The sequence below is a fragment of the Belonocnema kinseyi genome, chromosome 5 (assembly GCF_010883055.1).
Source record: "Belonocnema kinseyi isolate 2016_QV_RU_SX_M_011 chromosome 5, B_treatae_v1, whole genome shotgun sequence".
Lineage (NCBI taxonomy): Eukaryota > Metazoa > Arthropoda > Insecta > Hymenoptera > Cynipidae > Belonocnema > Belonocnema kinseyi.
The window spans coordinates 11,958,762-11,978,957 of NC_046661.1; the positions used below are offsets into that span (position 1 = coordinate 11,958,762).

Consider the following 20,196-nt stretch of genomic DNA (forward strand, 5'->3'; position numbering starts at 1 on the left):
TGTGCAATTCGCTTGCCTCGCCCTTTCATAGTTTCTCTTCAAAATTAAAGGATCTTTACAGTTGCCTAGCAACCATTTTCTCTGGTCCTATTTCTTTCCTGAGCAAATAACCTGGCCTGCTCTAAATCACTCCCATGACCCATCTAAAAAATCTCTCATATAGACTTTTCACTCTCATATTTTCATTCTATCCTCAAGATTCTCACTCCATAGCTTAACACTGACTATACGCTATTTTATTATTTTCATGTATTCTTTTATGATTTCATATAAAAGCAATAATAAACAAAATACAAATGTTCAATCGATTAAGAAGAAAAAATGTCTATACACAAATTTAAAAAAAAAAATAAAAGTGATCAAGGCTGGAAAAAATTATCGCACAAAGAACTGGGTAAAATTAACATTTTAGCCTAATTTGCATAAATTTCGGTCACTTGCAATACAAAAACGGGAAAAAATGATAGCAGCAGGAATCAAATCCAGACTTTCTGGTTTCAAGTTCGAACAGCCTCACCCGTTTATGTTACATTCATAGATGTTTTAAAGCCTTTTTGCAAGACAATGGCTAAAAGACGCATTTCCTTACTTTAGCACATCACAAGTTTTTTTAGTAACCATAAGCTATCACTGGGAAGATTGCGAATCCAAACACAAAACAGAAAAAATTCATATTTCAAACATATACAAACAAAGAATTTCAAATTATTGTGGAATTATTTACAATTTTTTCAGGCGTTATTTTCCAAATATAACAATAGGTTAAAAAAATACAAGATTTGAGCAATAATATCACACGAAATAATAGTAAGTTTTTTAAACTAATGATTAAACTATTATTCTTAATGTCAATGAAAATTTTCAAAATATTCTAAAATAATGATAAAACATTTCTGTATTTTATTTGACATGAACCTTCGTATGACTGACAAATTATAGAAATTCTGAATTATTGAAAGGTTTAAGTTATTCGAGCTTCCTGTAAAATCGCTCACATGGCGTATAATGCACTATTGTAAACTATACTTAATTTATTCTTATATTCTTATACGCGTTGCATATAATCGTTTCCTGATTTCACTCACCTTGTGATAGGTGTCTTTCTGCCACGTTTTAATCTGTTGTATTATATCGTTACAGAGGTTTTCCTTAACTTTGAGGTGCAGATCGCATAACCTATCGGATTCAACTAAAACACCCTTCCACGCAGCTTCTGTGGTGCCATATTCGGGTCCCTTCTCTATCTTATCGTTCCAATTTTTTGACCAACTTTTGAGAGCTTTCGCGTAGTTCTTCTCGATTTCCGCTCTCTCTTGTACAAGCTGTATTAGACTATCGCAAAGTTTATGACCGTCCTCAATCCTTTTTGTTGTGCGCTTATAGTTCCCCGGTTCCCAGAAAGAATCCGAAGTAGCTATTAGCATATTATCATCACTGTGATGTGACATCTTAGACTAGGACGAGAAACTCCTTTCACCTAAAATCAGACGATACCTGGTGCATTATTATTTGAATACTAAAATCAGAGAATATAAACAGCAAAATGGGGAAAACCTTGCAATATTCTGGACCTTATTTTGATAATACGAGTATACCGAAGAATAAACGTACGGGTGTAATATTCTTATGTGTTGGGACTCGTAAAGACCAAATTTATACACAAAAATTCCCCAGTTTGCTTTCCGTTTCCCCCATCTAGGATAAATCTAGGGAAATTAAAGGTCTATCTCATGTTATACAGACTTATATGGCAAAAAATAACAAAAATGCTATATTCTTTGCAGTTTTACGCACTGACTCTAAATTTGACCACTAAATTTTTCAGGCGCTTACAATTTTCTTCCTAGATGCAAAAATTAGAGGAAAAGCCTAAGGGTTTTCTGGTCACACAGTTCCATAAAAAAGTTGCCTGCACAAGACAAGTGACTAGGCTACCCTGATGGATTTTGAGCCGCTGTACCCGAATCTTGTCTCATAGTTTCTCGTACACGTCTCAGTTTTCCTATAGATGCAGTAAATATGTTGAAAACCTAGCGATATTCTGGACGTTATATTGATAATACCAGTATACGCGAAAGTAGACATATCGGTGTTATATTATTCAGTACAGCGACTTGAAGAGATTTAATTTGTACACAGAAATTTTCTTAGATTATAGAGATTTATACGGCAAAAAACAACAAAAATCTCATATCCTTTGCACTTTTGAGTGCGAAATCAGTCACTTGCCCGGTGCGGACAACTTTTTTTACGTGGAGCTGTGTGGTCAGAAAACACCTAGGATTTTCCATACTTGTAGCATCTAGAGATAAAATGGAACAAGCCCGAAAAATTTGGTGTTCAAATTTTGATTTAGCATGCAAATCTGCAAAGGATATGGCATTTTTGTTATTTTTTCCCGCACAAATCTATATAATATGAGAAAGACCTTCAATTTTCCCAGAGTTACTAAGCTATGGAAAACAGAAGGCACACTAGAAAATTTCAGTGTACACATTAAGTCTGTATAAGTCGCTACACTTAATAATAGAACATCAATGTGTCTATTTTCACGTATACTGATGTTATAAAAATATCATCCAGAATATCCCTAGGTTTCCCCAATTTTCTGCATCTAGGCGAAAACTGAGACATGTACGAGAAATTCTAAGGCCGGATTTGGATGCAGCGGCTTAAAACCCATAAGGGTAGCCAAGTCACTTGTCTCATGCAAGCAACTTTTTTTATGGACCAATGTGATCAGAAAATTCTTAGGCTTCTCCTCTACTTTTTACATCTTCGGAGAAAATTTTAAGAGCCTGAAAAATTTAGTGGTCAAATTTAGAGAGCGCAAAACTGCAAAAGATTTAGCATTTTTTTTTTGTCATATGTTTGTATAGCATGAGCAAGACCTTTAATTTCCGTAGATTTATCCTAGCTCGGGGAAACGGAAAGCACACTGGGGAATTTTTGTGTATCAATTTGGTCTTTACGAATCCCAACACATAAGAATAAGACACCCGAACGTTTATTCTTTCGTATACTGGTATTATCAAAGTGTCCAGAATATCGCTAGGTATTCTCCTATTTTCTGTATCTAGGGAAAAACTGAGACGCGTACGAGAAATTCGGATGCAGCGACTCAAATTCCATGAGGGTAGCTTAGTCACTTGTTTCGTGCAGATAAACTTTCTTTGGGTCTGTGTTATCAGCTTTATTGAATTATTTAGGTACACAGTAAATACAAATTTGGTTAAAACATCAAACATTTTTTACCTGCTGGAATTCCCTTTCATATACTGGCCCACGTGCAAAAAAAAAGTTTTTGAAAGTTCACGGAATAAATTCAAGAATAGCGGATAGGTAAGAAACTTTAGTAAAAGTTAAAAAGGTCTAGTTATACGATTTAATTAACTACTTTATTATAATCTGTAGAAAACCTGTACAAAAACAAACAAAAATTAATATTGATATTACTTTTCATTAAAATATGTTCTCGGGTAAACCCGGTTTTTCATCTTAGCCACGGACTAAGGCAAATGCCTGATGAGATGAAAGTGTTATAAGTTAATTGAATATAATGCTTGAAATCCCTTGTGATGATGTTCTAGGAAAAAATTAGAGGCTTTCTGTACCTTGGAGTTCGTATTTTACCGCTGTTATACTTAAACACCGAGCAGTACAGGTGATAAAAGTCGGTCCTGGATGCTTTCTTAAAGCTGCCATCTGCCACTTCACAGGTTTTCAGTCGTTTGAATCCTCATGGTCGAGAAAGTTTCTTCCAATGCGACAGGTGTTTAATATAACAACTTTCTGCGATGTTACCAGTGTCCTACTGAATCCTAAATGTCTAAAATGTTCAGTGCATCTTGCGTATAAATTGCATGTAACCTAAATCACAACAGGATGAACAGATGCTTATTTCACGTTCTTCCATATTGTCTTTACTCCATGCCTTAGCTCGCTATACTTATGGATTTTGCTTTTATATGTTGCCTGCAAATTACGGTTAAGTAGACAAGGAATGTCGACTATGTAGACTCTTCGACGTTTTTTCCCCGCATCACGATGTCAGGTCGATTGACACGGATGTGATGATCCGTCTGGATAGTAACATCCCAATATAAGATGCAATCTTCGTTTTGCATCTATTCTGTTGAAAGTCCTAGGCTTAGGGATGGCTTTCTGTCACCATTTCGTTTCTATTTCCTCTACGTTTTATGCCCTGATCTTTAAGGCCTCCTCTGAGGACAAATTCAAGGGCTCTTAAAATAATTTCGCAACTCTGTAATTTGTGACTTATGCAGTTTGTTGACATTCATAATGCTCCTACCTCATCTATATCGTAGTAGAACTATCTTTTCAACGCCGCATTACTGTGATGCACTCGATGCTTCGTCATTTTTACGCGGACGATTCTCTTAGACCTTTTAAGGTTGGTGTAAGACCATTTTATGAGCCTGAATGAGTAGATCAGGACAGGGATGGTATAGGTGCTAATTGCTGAATACCCGTAGTTTCAAGAATACTCGTTATTTATACGATTCGCCCTCAGCCAATGCCTCGATCTCATTTTCAAACTCATTTTCTAACTCTGCGGTTCCTAATTGCCCTCTGATTAAATGCACTGTTCTGCATTTATCCACTCCAAACTCGATGTGGATATAATTGGAAAACTGACTTGTGACATCGATCACTTGCTGCAGTTTCTTGTCTGAACTAGCATATAGCTTCAGGCCATTTATGTCCTTGGTTGTCCATGATCAAAATACTTAATTCTTGTACCCAAAGCATAATCGCACGACATCGCATCATAAAGCCTGCCATCAGATCAGGATGTTCCATGATGTTCTAGAAACACCTTGCCAACGTTGAATGCACACCCGTCAGGTAATTGTAATATAGGTTGTGCTCCATGCCCAGCCCTAAAGCTGTTAGTCATTTGCCCTTTTCAAAATTCAAACACCCGAACAATAGTTAGTTATTTCTTCCGATTGAGGGACTTCGGTGTCTTGCTGGTTATTTTACTTTACACTCGGGTAAACATAGAACCTTCCTGAAAGGTTCGATTGTGTTGCCTTTTTGCACTACTTTTCTTGTAGCGACTCCGTCTAGCAGTAAGAACATAAAGTCTCTACTGTTCTATTTCCTTTCTCATATTGAGTCAATCAACCCAATTTTGTCCTTACTAGGCTAGTCTAAAATAACGTATTTTCGAATTTTGACCATTCAATACTAGAAACTGAATCTTCATAATGGATAAACTCTCGTGTACTTCTTTCAGATTTTAAAATAATAATTAAGCGAGCGCATGGCGTTCAAAATGTTGAGTAATTTTAGCTAAGAAAATTCATCAGAATTCATAAACTCGTCAAATGTCAATGTGCAAGCCGACTCTGCATTTGCATCTTTGTTACTTAGGGAATTACTGGTGGATGTGCATTTGCATGTGGAACCAACCCCAAATCAACCTCTCCATCTTATAAATCTCGTTAAAAATACACAATTTTGAAAAGTCAGAATGGTTTTAAAGATTATCGCCGCATTTACTGCCTAAAGTACCGCTAAAAAGTTTAATCCCTCTAGTGCATGTGGAATCCATCCCAAATCAACTCCTCCATATTATCAAATTCGTTAAAAACACACAATTTTGAAGACAAAATATGTTTAATGATTCTCGCTGCATTTAGTGCCGAAAATACCACTAAAATTTCCCATCCCTCTATTCCATGTGGAACCCACCCCAAATCAACCCCTCCATATTATAAAATTCGTTAAAAACGCACAATTTTGAAAAGTCAAAATGTTCTTAATGATTATCTCTGCATTTACTATCAGAGAGAAAATTCGAGTCCTCTGGATTTGACGTTGAAAAAGTAAGTGAAGAAAAAATGGTATCTTAATGAAAGAGGTATCATTTCAAAGGTGCAAATGTTTTACGTTGATGAGCCGAAAAGTAATATTCCAAAAAATTGTTTGTAGGTTAAAGATCTGAAAATCTAATAACAAGTAAGGGATAGCTTTTAAAGACAGTGAACTTTGAAGCATAGTTTTTTATTGAAAAAATAATAGGCAAGAATCTGGAAAAATGCATAGTGGTACTTCACACAGTTCTGAAAAGATGGCCGTCGAAAAATTTGCAAAATATAAATGATTGTTCGTTTTCTGTAAATAAATATGCGACCGAACTATCTTCAGTTCTAATGAAGATAATGAAGTATTAATTGTAGATAGTTAGTTGAACTATCTGTAACCATTTACAATTTGAAGAAATTATGTGCTTTCTGTTGTCTTTGTGCAAATTACGATATTTGAAGTCGGTTTTTTAGATAGGAAAGCAAGTACGAGCCCAGCGTGATGCCGTTTTTTCAGAGGATCGGCCTAGGTTTTCCTCAGCTCGACCTATACCCAACTTGTGTCTCTGAGCCTCACTCTGGCCTTCGAACCACTTCCCTGTAGTAAATTTTTACAGATAGTTCAACTAACTATCTTTAACTTAAATTACTTCATTATCTTCATTAAAACTGAAGATAGTTCGGTCGCATATTTATTTACAAAAAAGAACAATTATTATCTTTAAAAACTATTAATTTCCTTACCTTTCATCAGAATTTCAGATTTGTAAGCTACAATGATTTTTTTTGGAATATTACTTTTCGGCTCACTGACGCTTATGGAACTTGCTCCAAATCAACCCCTATAGTTCACAACATTCTTTAAAAATACGCTTTTTTGAAAAGTCAAAATGTTTGCGATTATTAATGCAAAATTTCATAGCGAAAGTATCACCAAATACGTTTATCCTTCTAGTGCATGTAGAATTGACCATAAAACATCCTTTTAGGTTTAAAAAATTCATGACGAATATAATCATTTGAAAATTCCAAAGTTTTAAATTATTATTGTATAATTTCGTGCAGAAAGCTCCACAAAAATTATCATGTATTAATTTGGATTGAATAATTATTCATTTCTAACGACCCACATAAAAAAATTTAAGAAAGTTTTTAATTTAAAAAAATGCAATCAGACGACGCGGTGAGTTCAGTGATTTCACCTGATCTCTACTGATTTCCTTTCCTGCCTGCTCAGTGAGTACAATAGAATTCAGTTTTGAACTTACTGAGTACTCTTTAATTCCCTGATTTCATTATTGAATTCCAAGCGAGTAACCCCTCGTTATCTTCAAGAATTCGAATTTAAATTTCAACAATAGTGCAAAATTTTGCTGAACACCCTAAAATGTAATTCAGATAAGGGCAACACAGAATGTACCGAATGACTGCCTTTATACACATCTTTATCTAATAAGAAATAGTGTTAATTTACCATGTCATAAAACAAGTTTTTCAGTGGGGTAAGTGCAGCCGCAAAAGATATTTAAAACCACCCTTAGTGTTTCAAAAACACAACATCGTCAGAATGACAGTCTTTATACACTTTTCTCGAGTTAAAAATACTTTTAATTTACCTTGCCATACAACAAATTTTTCGGGGGGGGGGGGGGGGCCGCCGTAATAGATATTTAAATTCGGCCCTAGTCTTTCCGTCACACAATCGTTAAAATGACAGTCTTTATATACTTTTTTCGAATTAAAAATACTTTTAATTTACCTTGTCATAGAGCAAGTTCTTCAGGGAGGTAAGAGCTGCCGAAATAGATATTTAAAGTCACCCCTAGTCTTTCAAAATCACAAAACCTTCCAAATGATAGTCTTTATACACTTTTTTTAAGTTGAAAGTATTGTTAATTTACCCTGTCATAGATCAAGTTTTTTCAGTGGTGTAAGTGCCGATGGAAAATATATTTAAAACATTTTTGTCATAATGGAAAAACGTTTAGATCAAGTGAACAAATTTAAATAAAAGTTTTGATTCAAATAAATAGAAATTAAAGCACTGGAACTGAAATTCATGAATATTTAAGCTTTTTAAGTTTAAATTTAAAAGTTTTATAATTTAAAAAAATTGTAATCGAAAGCTCAATAATTTATGCGTAAAAATGGAAGGTACTAACGCTTGTACTTTAAATAAATTTAAATGAAATACAGATAACTGCAAAATTTAGAATTTGTTAATTTTATAAATTATAGAGTTCAAAGATTTAAATTCAGTTCCAAAAATATAAATCTACGATATCAATTGAACGGTTTGAAAATTAAAGAGTCAATAACTGAACTTTAAAATTTTTTAAATTTTATTATTTTATTCAATTTTAGGCTGGAAACATTAAAAATTCAAATTAATTTTTTTTTAACTGAAAATTTCGTAAATTAGAAGTTAAATTAGCATTTCAAATAGTTAAAACATCATTGGAAAGCTTTACATTTTTTATTTCCAAATCTTGAGAAATTTGGATGTTGTTTTGAATTTGTTCTAATCAAAAATTATTTTTGAAATTTGTCCAGAACTTCCAAATATTTTAATAAATAACAAAGGTTAAATGATAAACCTTTTCTATCAAAAATTTTCCACTTCATACAATTTTAGTTTTTTTTTAGTAAGTTGTTATGGTAATCTTCTATGGCTTTCAAAAAGCAACTTTTTTCTTGTCTTGACTTTTTTTCATATCGTGCGTTTTTCGGCTTAAAATCTTCATTTTCGTTTTCTTTTTGAATTTAAAAACGTAATAACTGACAATTTTATTTTCATCGTAAAAAGTCGTAAGTATAAATTGTGCGAAATTTTCTAGTACTAGGGATAGCCCCTCAATCCAATTAGATCAGTGTTTAAAAGTTGGCCAGTATATAGATGAAAACGATAACAACAACTTCAAAAGCCAGACAGACATAAAACTAATGCTTTCTCATTATGATGTGAATATAAAAATCGAAAATCCCAATATTACGACAAAAGATGTGAGATAAACAAAAATTATAAAGGAACACTTGTAGGAGTTAATGTATAATAAATGAATTCCAATGAATTTGCTGCTTGCGCGGCGAGTTACTCAAATGAAAATGCAAAATTTTTGTAAAAAAATTAAGATAATTTGCATACGTCGTATTTTTTTCAATATTATGCATGAATTTTGTTTCTCTTCTGCGCAATTAAAGTTATTTTTTAAATTACTTTTAATTAATTAATATTTTCTGACAATTGCTTCGTTTGTTAAGTTAATGTTCATTAACTGCGATGGCAAAAGGTGCCGCACTAACTTACTCGGCCCTGGGCCTTCTCGCGTAACTCTCAGTTCTTTCAAAATTGAAATTATATTCATTCTCTTAATGTTCTGCCTTCTCGCTCGCCTTCGGTTCCGGTCAGGTCGGATCGGGTGGAAGAATTACGAGGAGAGGCGGCGATTGACGGCGATAGACGAGCCAAAGAGATAGGATAAAGATATCGACACATTGGGAATTCCGAGACTATCTATAGTTTATACTCTGTAGTCTCTGTACCACTGAAAGCTGCAACTTCTTTAATATTCGGCAAGGGAAAAAGGTGACTGTTTACAAGCGGTCATCACTCAGCCAATACATTTTATTATTTTCTAGAATTTGGGAAGTGTTACCTCGCAAACTACTGAACATAAGACATCTTTTTTTACATTCACGTCATTTATGATTATGATAGTATTATAATTGTCTTAAATTTGACACCACAGTTTTTCAACGGATTTCCACGTTTTGAGACACCCTGAAACCGAAATCAAGTTTTGGCGATGGAGTCTTTATGCCTGTCGCTCTGTCCGTCAGTAAACACGATAACTCTCGAAAAAATTAACAGGTAAAATCGCACTTTGGCAAACTTTATTCGTTCTAAAAGAAAGAGTTCGGTACCCGCCATTTTGGAACAAAATTCAAAAATTGAAGAGCATTTTCAAAATGTTCAAGACCATGTTTTTGATGATTTAGGAATATTATGTACGGCTCTTCGTAGAACTCAGGAAGATAAACAATTTAGCCTAATGACTTATTTCGATAAAAAGAAAATTGTCAGACTTATAGTTTTACTATATTTTTACTCAAATTTATTTTTATTTGACCAGAAATGAAAAAACTTGCAAATAAGTAGTGAATCAAGGGACCGTTTATTGCGTAACGCTGTTTCCTGACATTTTTGACACCCGCCCACCTCTACGTAACACATTTTATATGTTAAGGCCATGTGACGAGTGACTCACGTGACCAGATTCCTACCTTACCGCCACCTTTCTAATTTCCCAACTTATTTTCAAACAAAGCGCCACATCGAGATGAAAATGTAGGATAATCAGAAGCACTAAGAAAGGTGGGTCTGGTCCTAAACATTAATAATTATAACAAAGCAACAAAAAAATTATTTACAACAAAAAACTTTTTTCATAATTATACAAATTTATGACCAGACCCACCATTCTTAGTGCTTCTTGTCTAGTATCCCAAATTTTCAATTCGGTGTGGCATTTCGTGTGAATATAAGTTGGGAAATAAAAAAGTGGCGGTAGGTTAGGAATCTGGTCACGTGACCCACTCATCACATGGACTTAAGTGTTTGTAACTTTATTATAGGCTTCACACTACTGCAAAAATGATGTAAAAACTCGCGAGGCTGTAAAGATCTAGTCACTATAGACGCTGTTGCCATGACTCAAGCTCGTAAGCAGCAAAAGGACTTACAGATGGCAAACATTGACTACAATCAAGGGTTTTCTTCCGTTCCGCATGACTATTTGCTTGAAGTCTTAAAACTTCACAAAATCTGTCCACGCATTATTGACTTTCTAAGCCATGCGATGAGGCTCTGGTGTACAAGAATCAAGTATTTTGATCATGGAAAACCAAGGATAACTAGATCAATACGCTTTACGACGAGTATATTTCAAGGAGACTCCTTCAGCGCACTAAGGTACTGTTTAGCTTTGAATCCATTGAGCAAAACACTAAACAGCATGTCTCTTGGGTTCAGAATTCATGATAATGAGGGTGGTCATCAAGTGAGCCATCTTCTTTACATGGATCACCTGAAGCTGTACGCTAGTTTAGCCCAGAAATTGCAGCAAGTGATCGATGTCACAAAGCAATTTTCCAATGATATCCGCATGGAGTTCGGACTAGATAAATGTAAAACAGTGCATTTAATCAGAGGTAAATTAGGGACCGCAGAGTTAGAGAACGAGTTCGAAAATGACATCGAAGCAATGACTGCAGGCGAATCCTATAAATATCTGGGTATTCTTAAATCTAAGGGTATTCAGCATCCGATAGTTAAGACAAGCCTCACGACTACCTTCATTACGAGACTCAGATTGAGTATGAAGAGTTTTCTAAATTAGGCATGCAAAATCAGGGCAATCGACACATATGCCATCCCTGTCCTCACGTACTCATTTGGGCTCATAAAATGGTCTAACACCAAATGCACCACAGAAATTCAGCGATTGAAAGGGTAGTTCTACCACGACATTTAGGGGATAGGGGCGTTGTAGATGTCAAAAAACTGTGTAAGTCAAAAGTTATACAGTTGTGAGAATATTTTAACAGCAAGGTATTGGCAGCAGCTCAAGAGGCGGTTTTATTAAACACCTGTCGCATTGTAAGAAACTTTCTTGACTATCAGGAAATGAGCGACTAAAAACCCGTGGAGTGGCAGATGGTAGCGCTAAAATAGCATCCAGAGGTGACTGCTGTCACCTCCAACGCTCGTGGCGATCGATGGCCTGCTTCAAGCATCGTATTAAATTAGTTGAATTAACTTATAACATTCTAATCTCATCAGTCACTTGACTTCGTGCGTGGCTATGATGTATAACCGAGTTTACCCGAGTAAAAGTTTAATAAAAAAATATAATAGATCTTTATTATGTTCCACGAGGTATGTACATTAGCTTACAGAAAGAGATAGGCGAGTGCATATAAAAGGCTGAGGTTTAGCTTAGCTTCTTTATAACCTAACCTTCTACAATCTAACTTAAATGCTAAGTATGATATAACTGCTTGTTACTAGCTCAAAAGGTTAAACAAAAGAGAGAATGAAGGTAAATAAAAATAATATTGTGCATTTGTAAATCGTAAATTATAAATTACGGGACGCAGAATACGGGATCGTACATAAATCACCGATTTTTAGCTTTCTCGCACAAGATAGGTTTTGAACGGATACAGAGGTCCACCCGCAATTTTTGGTGAATTTCATTTCTGACAGATTGAACACTATACGAATCAATCATATCTTTAAGATCGTTTAACAAACGAGCAGCTAAGCATGAGAAAGTAGCTTCCGCCTTCGCTGTGTGGGCTAAAGGGACCGAAAATTTTCCGTTCGTTTTTCCATTTTCCACCGTTTGTCCATTTTCATCCAACAAGATTCTCTAAAAGCAGGTCGCAATTCAAACTGCGTATTGGTGGAATTAGAGATTTTGTCGGATTAATAATTAGCGCACGATCTTCCGCCCAGCCAGCGATATGGTCTAAGACCACGTTTAAAATGGCTGCTCCCTCGTTAATATCTTCTCGCTTACAACGGATGTACAGCTGTGTATCATCTTCATACATGATTGTGTTGTTATTTTAATTCTGCCCTTGGAGATCGCTTCTATCCTGCGTACAAATTCCATCACGGAGTCAGGAAGGTCGTTTGTGTAGACAGAAAACAAGGTAGGGCTACTTAGTGCCCCCTGAGAAACTCCCCTATTAACTGCTCTGCGTGGGGACATAAGTGTAGACTGAGAGCTTGAAACTGCAACTCGCTGACTTCTATTAGAGAGAAATCCTGTGAACCAAGCAAGTGATGCCTCCCTTAGTCCTATGGATTCTAATTTTTTCAAGAGCAACCTATGATCAAGGATCTCAAAAGCCCGAGATAAGTCCAGCAGGGCCAGCAGACTTACCTTTGCACAGTCCAAGAACCTACTTATCTCATCCGACACGTGAAGAAGCGTTGTTGCAGCCGAAAAACCCTTTCTAAACCCCAACTGATTTTGAGGTAACACTTTGTTATCATCAATGAAGGGTGTCAACTGCTGAAGACAGATCTTCTATAACACTTCCGAAAGGTAAGGTAGAATAGTTATTGGACGTCGATCGACAAATGTTTTCAGATTATCCCATTTAGTAAGATCCCCATGCCGAGGAAAACTTTCCCTGTCTTGACGAGGTATTCATGATATTTAATGATGTAGGAAGGCATGAGGGTACACCAAGATAAACTGAAGAACTGTTAATGCCATCCGATCCCGTAGCTGTCGAAGTGAATGATTTCATAGCGTGATACAAATGAGTAAGGTCAATTTCCTTGAATACGAAAGTATTATGTGAGTCAGGTAAAATGTTGCTAGTAAATGACAGAAGGTCGCGGATGAGTGTCTCTGAGGCTACCGCTGATAGTATGGTATCTAGAAAGAAGTTGTTAATGCTATTTATATATAGAAATACGCAAGACATCGGGTGAAGGAGGGACGGCGTTTAATTAAGAAAGATTTACTGACATACCCCTTGGATCTTGAAGGCGGATCACTGAAGAAGAGTTCAGGGACGAGCCACAAGCCGAGCTTGAGCCACAGTCCAAGAAATATATTGTAGAAAGGTCCAAAGGAAGCCGAGAAGGTGAAAGCACTGGTGGTGCCACTTGCAAGGCTTCATCAGAGATAGAAAAGGTATTGCCTTAAGATTGACTAAAATTGGCTACCTCACTAATCTGGCTGGAAAGGAAGGCATCAAGGTCGAAGAAGTCAGTCAAATCAGGGATTTTTATAGTCTTAGGCGAAGCGTATGACTTTAGCGTGAAGTTTTCCAGAACCCAATTTAGCCTTGACCATCTTCAGTAACTTATTAAGGTCTCGAGGATGATTACAGTTGATGTGGACAGGGCTGTCAGCCTGATTAGAATCGACATCGTGGACCATTAGAGATTTTTTGTTCCTAATTTTAGCTGCGACCAAGTCATCTCGAAGTTTAGTGACGTTGAACCTGACGCTTATTGGAATAAGAATGGTTCTGTTTCCCACTGGAACTTTAAATACATCCTCGATATTCGTTTTGTTGACCTTCGACTTGACAATCCTGCAGATTGAGTCGACGAGGTCTGGAAGCTGTTCATGGGGTGACACCGGAATACCCGTAATAATGAACTCCCTGTCACGATCTGCCTGTTCCAGGCTTCTAAGACGCCTTTCGTATGTGTTCTCAAAACTGATGAGATCTTCCTTGCATTCTTGATATTTCTTGAAGTGTTGCGTATTTGAGGATTGCAGGTCGGCGACTTGAGACTTTACAGATTCGAATTTTTCAAGTAGGAGTCTATTTTGCTCGAATATTTTTTTCAGGTCTGCCCATAGAGAATCGTAGCTGGCTGATAGGTTTGAGACCGTTCAATTGCATTTAACCATTGTATTGTTATGAGCCTGGATATTTAAGCTCATTTGAGAGCCATTAGCTTCGACTTTTTCTAACCTCGCAAATGGTGTTCAATTTCGAGAGGATTTTCAAAGTTACGGGATCGGGGGAACTTTGTTCAGCAGATAGGACTCTAGTCCATACTAAATTGGGTTCACCCAACGGAGGAGAATCGTTATGAGACCGAAGGTTGCTTTGCAGTGTAACATTTGACCTATCCCTATTTGGGGAATTCAGGACATCCTCGTCGGTAAGCTTGTATGCCTCGTCCTCCTCAACATCCATGATAGGCTCGAGTTTACCGATTGAAATCAAGGAAACTCCTCCAGAAGCATCAACATCGGCAAGGCAGTCTCGACAGGAGCCACAGACCAGTAGGCTTTCACCATTCTTTTGTGCAATCTCATAAAAGTAGCAGCATCTCGCATGAAAAGCAACATTGCAGGACGCGCAGATTCTAGATTTTGCAAGTTTTTTAATTACTTTATTGCAATTTTTGCAAATTTGATCAGTAGTAGCTTTCTGCGTTTGTGAGGAAGAGCCACACATCTTAAACAATTAAAAACAATAAAAACAAGTCGAGACTAACCGTAAAAAATTGAATTAAAAATGGATTTCGACGACTTTAGAGGCTATTCAAACGTTCTACAAGTGGAGCGCCTGCCGATGAGCACCCCGCTTACCAGTAGAGCGCTTCGGGTAATGTAACTCAAGTTACGGTATAATTACGTTAGAGTACTGTTTGCGATAGTTCCTTATTTGTGATCTCGAAAAAGTAGATGCAACAAAAAGTTCCATACCTGAACCAGATTGGAGCAGAGGTCTCATTATGTTCGAAAACCTGGGAAAACACTTAAGATGTCACATAGGATCCACACTCGTCGGAATACACAGAAAAATTTGAAAGGATATTATCACTGATTTATAAAAGAAACTAAGTCTGAAAGGCATACATAATTACCGAACAATACACCAAAAATCAAAATATTGTACGCACAAATTAGAAAATGGCGGTAAAAGCCCGAAAAATGTCCAAAAAGCTCGAGCTGTCGCACAAACACAACCGATTTCTAGCTCTCTAGGAGCTTATAATATATAATATAGCTATAATCTGCGGGCTGAATTTGGGGTGGGCTCCACATGCACTATAGGGTTAACACTTTTTAGTGGTACTTTCGGCAATAAATGCAGCGATAATCATTGAAAACATTTTGACCTTCCAAAGTTTGTATTTATCACGAATTTTATAATATAAGGGGGTTTATTTGGGGTGTGTTCCACATGCACTATAGGATAACACTTTTTAGTTGTACTTTCGACAATAAATGCAGCGATAATCATTAAAAACATGTTGACTTTTCAAAATTGTGTATTTTTAACGAATTTTATAATATGTAGGGGTGGATTTGGGGTGAGTTTCACATGAAGTACAGGGATGCAACTTTTTAGTAGTACTTTCGGCACTAAATGCAGCAATAATCATTAAAAACATTTTGATTTTTCCAAAATGGGTATTTTTAACGAATTTTATAACATGGAGTGGTGAATTTGGAGTGGGTTCCACATGCACTATAGGGATGAAACTTTTTAGTGGTACTTTTGACACTCAATGCAGTGAAAATCATTTAAAACATTTTGAATTTTCAAAATTCTGTATTTTTCATGAATTTTATAATATGGAGGGATCGATTTGGGGTGAGTTCTGCATGCAGAGGGATAAAACTTTTTAGTGGTACTTTCGGCAATAAATGCAGCCAGAATCATTGAAAAAATTTTAACTTTTCAAAATTGTGTATTTTTAACAGATTTTATAATATGGAGGGGTTGATTTGGGGTGGGTTCCACATGCACTACAGGGACTAAACTTTTTAGTGGTACTTTCGGCACTGTAGATAATGCCTTGTTCCTGTGTACTAGGTGTATCTCCACTCTCGGTTCTGCATTCTGTTCTGAGCTTGATAAATCATCATCCTCAAATAATACTGACTTTATTTAAGTCTTAAATCAACATTTAATAATGAAAAAAATCCAATTTAATAATAATAATAATGCTCATATTGAAGTACTAATGATATTAAAATCTGCTCTTAAATAACAGTTTCAAATAATTATTTTCTCAGAACCCATATTTAATTGTAGTGAAATAAATCCAGTTAAACCGATAAGGATTTCTAATTAACATAATCTTAAAACATACGTTTCACTTGATTATGTTAGTTAGTAATCGAAAATTTAGTTTGATTAGCAAGAGATCTTTGGTTAATAAAGAATTTGATAGAGTGCACCACTATCAGTTACGATGCTTTTCATATAGTTGTAACTACATTGCTTTTATTGAATCTTGAATTGTTCTAAATCAAGTTAAATAAACTCTTAAAATATATGTAGAACAATGAGAAAAGAATAGAAAAGGGGGAGGAAGAGGAGGAGGAGGAGGAAGAAAATTAGGAGGAAAAGGAGGAGCTAGAGGAGGAGAAGGAGAAGGAAGGTAGAGAAGTATAATGTCGTTCAATCAAATCCTCGAATTGTTGGACTTCATGATTACAAGATTAGACTTTCAGTTAAAAAGATACTTAGGAATTTCGGAAGTTGTGAAGTATTCAAAGAGCAGTAAATATCTGTAAAACTGAATCCATTTTTTCTGTAATGTTGTAAAATCCAGTATAATGAAACAATATTTCTTCAAAACATTTTCAGGATAACATACTTTTTCAGCATATCTAAAATCTTAAAAAATCTTGTTTAATTTTGTCATAAATAGTAGGCAAATTATATTTATATAACCTTACAGCAAGCAAAGAAAATTAAAAAAAAAATTTTTTCACGAAATTTTTTGTTGTAGGAAAATTCATCAATTTTCTTAAAAAGTCATCTTTTTGAATGAATTCAACTCTTTTTGATTTACGATTAACATTTTTTTTGCTGATAATTTATAATTTTGGTTAAATATTCATCTACTAGGTTAAGCATTACGCTACTAGTTAAGCAACTTTGTTCAAAATTCATTTTTTAATTTAAAATTAATCCTTTTTTTGAAAGTTCATCTTTTGGTTAGAAAATCATTCTTATTGGTAACTATTTGGTTAAAAAGTAACTTGTCAATTGAAAATTCATATTTTCGGGTTAAAAAATTAAACTGTTTTGTAGAAAATTCCTCTATTATGGGAAATATTGAATATCTCTGGGTAAAATAAAACAGCTTTAAAAAATTGCTTTTGATTAAAGCTTCAACAATTCTATTAAAGCGTCGTCTTTTTTAGATGAATTCAACTGTTTCTGATTTAAAATAAAAAACTAATTGGAGTTAAATATCAAATATTACATTAATAGTTTAGAATTATTATTCCTTGTTTGAAAATTAAACTATTTGTTTGAGGATTAACTTTTTTCTTTGAATTTTGATTTGACATATCTGAGATCTTCAAAAATCTTTTTAAATTTGCTGCAGTATTCAAATTAATCAAGTTCAAAAAGGAGGCGGAGGGGTTAGGAGGGGGGGGGGGGGGGGGGGGGGGGGGAGGAGGAGAAGCAGATATTGAAATATTATAAACCTAAAATGAACTGTTAGAATATTAAAACATGTGTCGAGCCTCTTTATTTAAGATAACTAATTTGCTTCAGGAAAGAAAATTTGAATCAAATTAAAATCACTTTAGTTCAAAATAATTATCCACTTCCTTTGATAAATAGTAGGTATTATTCGAGAACGAATTCATGAAATCTACAATGAATCCGTTATTCTTCTTTCATCACGAGGAAACTTTTCCAGGTTCGCTCAAAATCAATTTGGTTTTTATACACACAATTTGAGGGGTTGTTTCACTCCCTTAAAGTGTTTTCCAATATAAAAAAATACGCGTCGCTTAGTCTTTCGAGTACTACAACATTATCAGGGAGAATCAAATCGGCGAGACACCTGGAGTACCTTCCTTGTAAGTTAAGTGACTCATTATATGAGGATATTACAAGTTATATTAATACGATGTTTGAAATTATTATTATTATTGCTGTTTAAAAAAAATGAAGTTACAATAATAAAGGAGTAAATTGTAAAAAAAAAAAATTTTGCGACAAAAAATTTTTTTTTACAATTCACTCCTTTATTACTGTAACTTCATTTTTTTTCTTAAGAAAGATAAAAATTTGAAAAGTTAATCATACTTGCCTAGGCCGAAGGGTGGTCCCCTTATACATACGTTTTACGAAATATGATCTTATAAGATGGAAAAAATTAAGTAAATGTAGGTTCATTCTACGCAGAATGTCATCACCTTCCTTACTATGGGCATGTGATACTTCGTCGTGTGATCAATCGGCTACAGTTCCCCCGGCTTTTTTTTCCACAAAAATTAAAAAAATATTTAAACTGAATTCGTGGGTGCTGTATAATATCATAAAGGACGCCCCTGAATGGTTTTGAGGGATAATAACGAACAAATTTGTATTGTGCTTCATAAAAATTGTATGCATGTGCTTTATTTTGAGGTTTCGGGTCATTTTTCAGCTATCTGTAATTCCGATAATGTAGTTCTCTGTCGTACCGAATCTGTCGGTAAGCACTCTCCAATAGTTAAGGGAGAGAATTGCAATACACATAATCATAAAATATACACACGTTTTTAGCAAAAATCATTCCTCCGATTTTAAAGACAAAATATTGATTAATCTAGGAAAAGATCCAGGGAATCTACCACTGATAAAATCAATACTAATTCCTAAGCGCCATGCAAATTAATTAAATTTATCAAAATTAAATTTTTTTAATTAACCAACAAAAAATGTGCAAGGACGTCCTTTAGCATGTTCGCTGTCATTTCCCAAAGTTTTAAGACAAAATATTTATTATTCTGGAAAAAAGGCCGGGGGAACCTAAAACTGGTAAATTCGATAATTTTCTAACTATCACATGTCTTAAGGCGAAACGGTAGATTTGGCTGAGCGCGGCAATGACGAAAATTGGTAGGATTCGGTTGGTAAACTTTTTGGCCTGTTAGAAAGAGAAACTTAGCAACGAGAGAGACAGACAATATTCAACCATTTTTATCAAACCATGTTTCTCGGCTTACCTGCTCAGCTGAAGGGAAATATAGCAAATTGACAAATATATCTTCTATACAATATGCACGTGAAATATCAAATAATGTATTCGCATCCAATAAGAAAAAAAATTAAATTAATAAAATTATGTTTATAAATTTTCTATGCGCCCACAAAATCTGATTTTATGAACAAAACACGTTTTTTGGTAATTTTGCAATTTATCACGGTGAAAATCGTAAAGCTAAAATCTTAAATATTTGAAAGTTTCATATTCCTCCAACTCGACAATTTAATTAAATTTTGTTCAATTTAATGATGTGTTGCTCTTCATATCTGTCTGTAGTCTGTATTCTGTAGGCACAATAACTTTCGAAAAATTTATCAGATTGGATTCTGCTTTGGCACACTTTTTTAAGGTCTAAAAAAAAAAGAACAAGTTCGTAACCCAGCTATTTTGGATCAAAATTCAAAGTGTGAGCACGTTTTCAAAATGTTTGAAACCAAATTTTTTCAAAATTCCATGTACGGTTATTCATAATACTCAAAAACTCAAACAATGTATCTCTATGACTCTTTTCTGTAAAAAGAAAATTATCAGAGTTAGAGCATTTACAAAATCCAAAAAACAAACTAAAATGAACAGTTTAATCCAAACAACGCATCATATGAAAAAAAGTCAAAAAAAAAAACGTCTATTTTTGAAAGCCCTACAAGATGATCATAACAACTTTTTCAATTTGGTCAAAAAGTTGAAAATTCAAAATTTGACTACCAAAAGTTTTTGAAACCACATTTTTTCAAGATTTCAAAATTCTATGACCGGTTATTTATATTACTCAGAAACTCAAACAATTTATTCTTTTGA

General features: G+C 34.7%; 1 protein-coding gene across 4 annotated transcripts in view; it reads right to left on the bottom strand.

Moving 5' to 3' along the window:
* The window catches only part of LOC117172295 (protein kinase C and casein kinase substrate in neurons protein 2), a 547,527-nt gene that overhangs the window by 365,553 nt on the left and 161,778 nt on the right, over nucleotides 1-20,196 (bottom strand). For all 4 annotated transcript variants that reach the window (XM_033360057.1, XM_033360055.1, XM_033360056.1 and 1 more), the window contains exon 2: nucleotides 1,086-1,477. In XM_033360057.1, coding sequence (XP_033215948.1) covers nucleotides 1,086-1,448 — 363 coding nt within the window. In that variant the 5' untranslated portion in view covers nucleotides 1,449-1,477. The remainder of the gene's footprint in view (nucleotides 1-1,085; nucleotides 1,478-20,196) is intronic.